The sequence below is a fragment of the Capsicum annuum genome, unplaced genomic scaffold (assembly GCF_002878395.1).
Source record: "Capsicum annuum cultivar UCD-10X-F1 unplaced genomic scaffold, UCD10Xv1.1 ctg5320, whole genome shotgun sequence".
NCBI lineage: Eukaryota > Viridiplantae > Streptophyta > Magnoliopsida > Solanales > Solanaceae > Capsicum > Capsicum annuum.
This window is the reverse complement of record NW_025861296.1, coordinates 1-4,340: the sequence shown is the minus strand read 5'-3', so window position 1 is coordinate 4,340 and position 4,340 is coordinate 1. Positions and strand designations below refer to the sequence as shown.

Below are 4,340 nucleotides of genomic sequence, written 5' to 3'. Positions count from 1 at the left end.
AGTTGTTGTCTATGTAACGCAAATGTGTTAGAAACTCCACAATATTTATTTGCTGAATGTGCTTGGGTTATCGAGGTTCGAGATGGGTTGTCAAAATAAATGGGTGTGCTTATGGTCAATAGGGATATACCTAAAAGTCTAATATGGTGTAGACAGAGGAAATGGAGAAAACTGAAGAAGAAAATAATAACGGCTGTTTGGGGGGCGATGATTTACCACACATGAAAAGCAAGGAACTGGATGATATTTCAATAGATACATGTAAATACACAATTCACGATCACACAAATTCAAAAAGAGGTGAGGGATAGGTTGGGAGTACTGCAGGTAAATAAAAAAGTTGAGAAAGTAAAAGATGCATTGCTCAAGCTAGGTTGTGGATAGTGTTTAATTTCTCATAGTTCTTCTAGTATTAAGTTTGACTTTACCTTGTCTGTAGTGGTTGTTTTTTTTTCTCTTTGGTAGCATGTTTACATGTTTACAAGTGCTTTTTAATTTGTACAAAATTAGAGAAATTTTAGAGTAATGGTAATATTTCATAGTTGTTACCAAAAAAAAAAATATGACACATAATTTTTCTTTGGGCACATAATTTTGATTTGTTTTAGTTGAGCTTAATGTCTCTCGAAAATAATCTTTCTTTATCACCCTCTAAACTTATATTTTTTTATTTTCAGGTACTCTGATGAATAGAGCTTTTTATACGTGTGACATGTTATATTTTCCTCTTTATTCTCAAGCAAAAGGTGAATCTATACGTTAGTTTGTAGATCAAGGTCTCACACAATCACTTCAATACAATCTCTTTTTTCACCAATTGAGCTGCCATGTCAATCCTGAACCATTAGGTGACTTTCGCCCTCGCCCTCGCTAAACCAACTTGAATCTGAGCTACTATTTATGTTTACTCACTGAAATCAATATTTATATTCTCGACAATAAATACTGGACTGCGATGAAATTGTAAAATCAATCCTTATTTTACACTCCCTCTCACTGTTTCGAGCGAAAACTTCTTTTCTTAGAATAAACAGTATAAAGATCTTCTTTATCGGTATTTACCTTCATTCTAATAAAGAAAACAAGCTAAAGCATATAATATATCCATATATGTATCTATACTAGATCCAAAAAGGAAGAATTTTATTGTCTTATTTAATTTAATTTAATTCTTTCAAATCCAAACTAAACACAAAAAAGGAAGAGTTTTAATTAAATGGAGTAATAATTTTTACAACAATTTAGATGTATTTTTATGCCTTATCTTTTTTCTATTATTTTATAAGTGTTGTATGGTTTTGAGATAAATTTGTTTTAAGCTAATATCATAGTTGATATAATTACTTTTGTTTTAATTTATTTGACATGAATCTCGCAAAGGAGCAATTGTTAAAGTTATATTTTATTTTCAATAATATAAGATAATTTATTGGATTTACTAATGCACCACCAAGGGATAAAATTATTTCAAATACAACAGAAAATATCCTATGTTTGAAAAAAATAGTCAAAGTTCTTTATTAACCTACCATAAGTGATATTTAATACTATTTCATTAATCTACTTTATTATACAAAATTCTCTTAACTATTTACCAAATTTTAATCTATGGTCTTCTATAAAAGGTAGTGATTACTAGTACTTGTTGGATAGATATATCAGTTAAACAAAAATTAAGCTTTAGAAAAAAATGGCAATTCCTAAATATATTTTTCTTTTAATTATTTGTGTTGGGACAACTTTGTTCTCCATAGCTTTGGCTATACCGGGGACAGCCTATTATACCAATGAACAATTTCCATGTAAGTTTAATTTCTATAAATTCTATTTTTAAAACAAAAATGTTATGATAAATTTATATAGTTGTTCTGTATTGAGGTGTACTTATTGTTGTTGTTACAGCATCAGCATGTTCCGTACCATCAGGTAGTTTTGTAGCACGAGTGGCGTATTTGGGGAGCACGATTACATGTGGCGATACATTAAAAGTCACATGTAGCGGTACCACACCACCTTGCACCGGCAAGAGTATTATGGTAAAAGTTGTTGATCATTGCAACACGTGTCGCAATGTAACCATGGTTCTCTCTCAGGCCGCGATTTCGATCATTGCTAATCCGATCGATGTCAAGAGTGTCATTCGTATCAACTACGACAAGTAAGTAACGAAAATATTAAATTTAGTTGAACTATTTAATGATATGTCGATGAATAATATTTTTATGTGATTTTTTCAGGGTTTGATCATAACAAACATCAAAAAGATGAAGTACACTATATTAGTCCAAAGTAAAGTTGAATTGATCAATAATGATCACAACTTAATTAATGCATGTACTTCATTAATAAAGATATATATAATATCCTTAATTATTCATATGAGTATTTTGTTTAAAAGAATGCTTTTTGTTTTTTCTTAAATTGAAATAGAATTAGTTGATTTTTCATCTTTAATTACTTTGTTATAAGAAATTAGCTTTGCCAAGAAAATGGTAATCACTTTCATGGACAAACAGTAAAGTAATAGTCACAATGTACACTAATTTTTTATTTCCCTCTTGCCAATACCTCGTGAAAATAGAGAGATTATTCTCAAAAGATCGATCCTCGATCTAAGTACAATAAATTCAGATACGAATAAAAGGAAACACGGTAGAAAATATAACAACTATATATCAAGGAAACAATGCAAAGTCTATAAAAAAAATAAAAATAATAACAAAATAATGCGATTATCAAAACATAATCAACAACAGACTATAATAGATATCAAAAGCAGGAGCTAAAATACTACGGTTAGTTTAAAGACAAACACCAACAAGCCTAAATCCTCAACAAGCAAGATAATACTGCTACTCGACTGACATTCTATATATCCTATATACGCATTCTCCATATCCTTCTATTATATTGTGACAACTGATAAGTAAAAGTAAAAAATTTATTTTAAAATAATGTATAAATTAATATGAATGGAGAAAGTATTTCATAACATTTTAGTAATATTTTTCAAATATTAAGAACCATTTTTTGACAGTTTTTTAGTATTGGGAAAAAGAAAGGGTACTCTATTGCAAGAGATGAAGAGTGCGTATAGTAATGTGTGCCAAGAGATTGTTATATTTTTGGTTCAAATATACCCCTTTCATTATATACATATACATGACACAAATTGTAATTAACTTTGATCAAAAAAATAGGTGACAAGCTTATAATCAAATGGCTTATCGCTAATTTTAAATATCTAACTTTTTAAGAATCCATCTATTTAACTCGAACTAACATATTGTCGTCATATTCTTTTTCTCTTTTCAATATCCAAAGTTTTAAAATTTATTCCTTTATTTTTTTTACACGAGATAAAATGAGATATCTCATTGTTTAATTTAGAATAAAATTTATATTTTAATTGCTGATATAAATTTATTCGAATGTAAATGCTTCATACTGATAGTAAAGGAGTTTATTTCAGAAAACTTAAAACTTAGTCCAAATTCACGTCAAAATTTAGAAGTTTAAATTTCAAAATTTCAACTACTATATAAATTGGGAAAACAAGAGTAATGATTAGGTGATATAGAAATTATTATTCTATTTATTATTTTTTTAAAAATATATCAAAATAAACATAAATAAGTAAAAGTGAACGAAAACAACATCCTAAGATACAAATATCTTAAACATTTTCGTTGGACATAGAGAAAAATATATAAGGACACATGGTATTTATTTTAAAATATATTAATAATTACTTGAACAAAAACTAATAGACCGGACCTGCTCACTTATTGTTTGTACACCCCGAGTTTAGTTTACCATATCAATGCATATATGAATAATGAACTGCCTTAATTATTGTAAGTGGTTATTACTATATTCTAGTCAATGAAAAATACTATAAAAAGGTAGTGATTAGTGGTTGAATTAATAAAAATAATCAGTGAAATAAAATAAAAGTTTTAGACAGAAAAATGACAATAATTCCTAAAAGTATTCTTCTAATTATTAATTTTGTGGCAACTTTGTTCACCATAACTTTGGCTACACCAGGGACTGCAACATTTTATACAAAATATATTCGTTAGTATTTTTTTTTTACCTTTCAATTTGTTCCTCTCTTAAAAGTTTTACTAAACTAAAAAATAAATAAATTATTTAGCTATAATATTCGTTGTTAACGTATGGCCAAATAACCTATAGCTAACATGATTTTTTGTTAATGCATCATAGGGTGGTTGCCTGAATTTGAGCAAATTGAAATGAGTTGAGCGAAAATCAGCCCAAAATCTATTTGAGCTGAAATGGGTCGCTCGTGACCTGACCTACTTGATACAATTTTT

At 28.2% G+C, this 4,340-nt stretch overlaps 1 protein-coding gene across 1 annotated transcript; it reads left to right on the top strand.

The window, feature by feature from the left end:
- Positions 1-1,663: 1,663 nt before the first annotated feature.
- LOC124893014 (putative EG45-like domain containing protein 1) lies at positions 1,664-2,142 on the top strand (the record flags this gene model as incomplete). Its single annotated transcript, XM_047404170.1, is given in 2 exon segments — positions 1,664-1,802; positions 1,903-2,142. Coding segments are annotated over 2 exon segments (352 nt in total), but the record flags the coding sequence as incomplete, so codon positions are not given.
- Between the last annotated feature and the right edge of the window lie 2,198 nt (positions 2,143-4,340).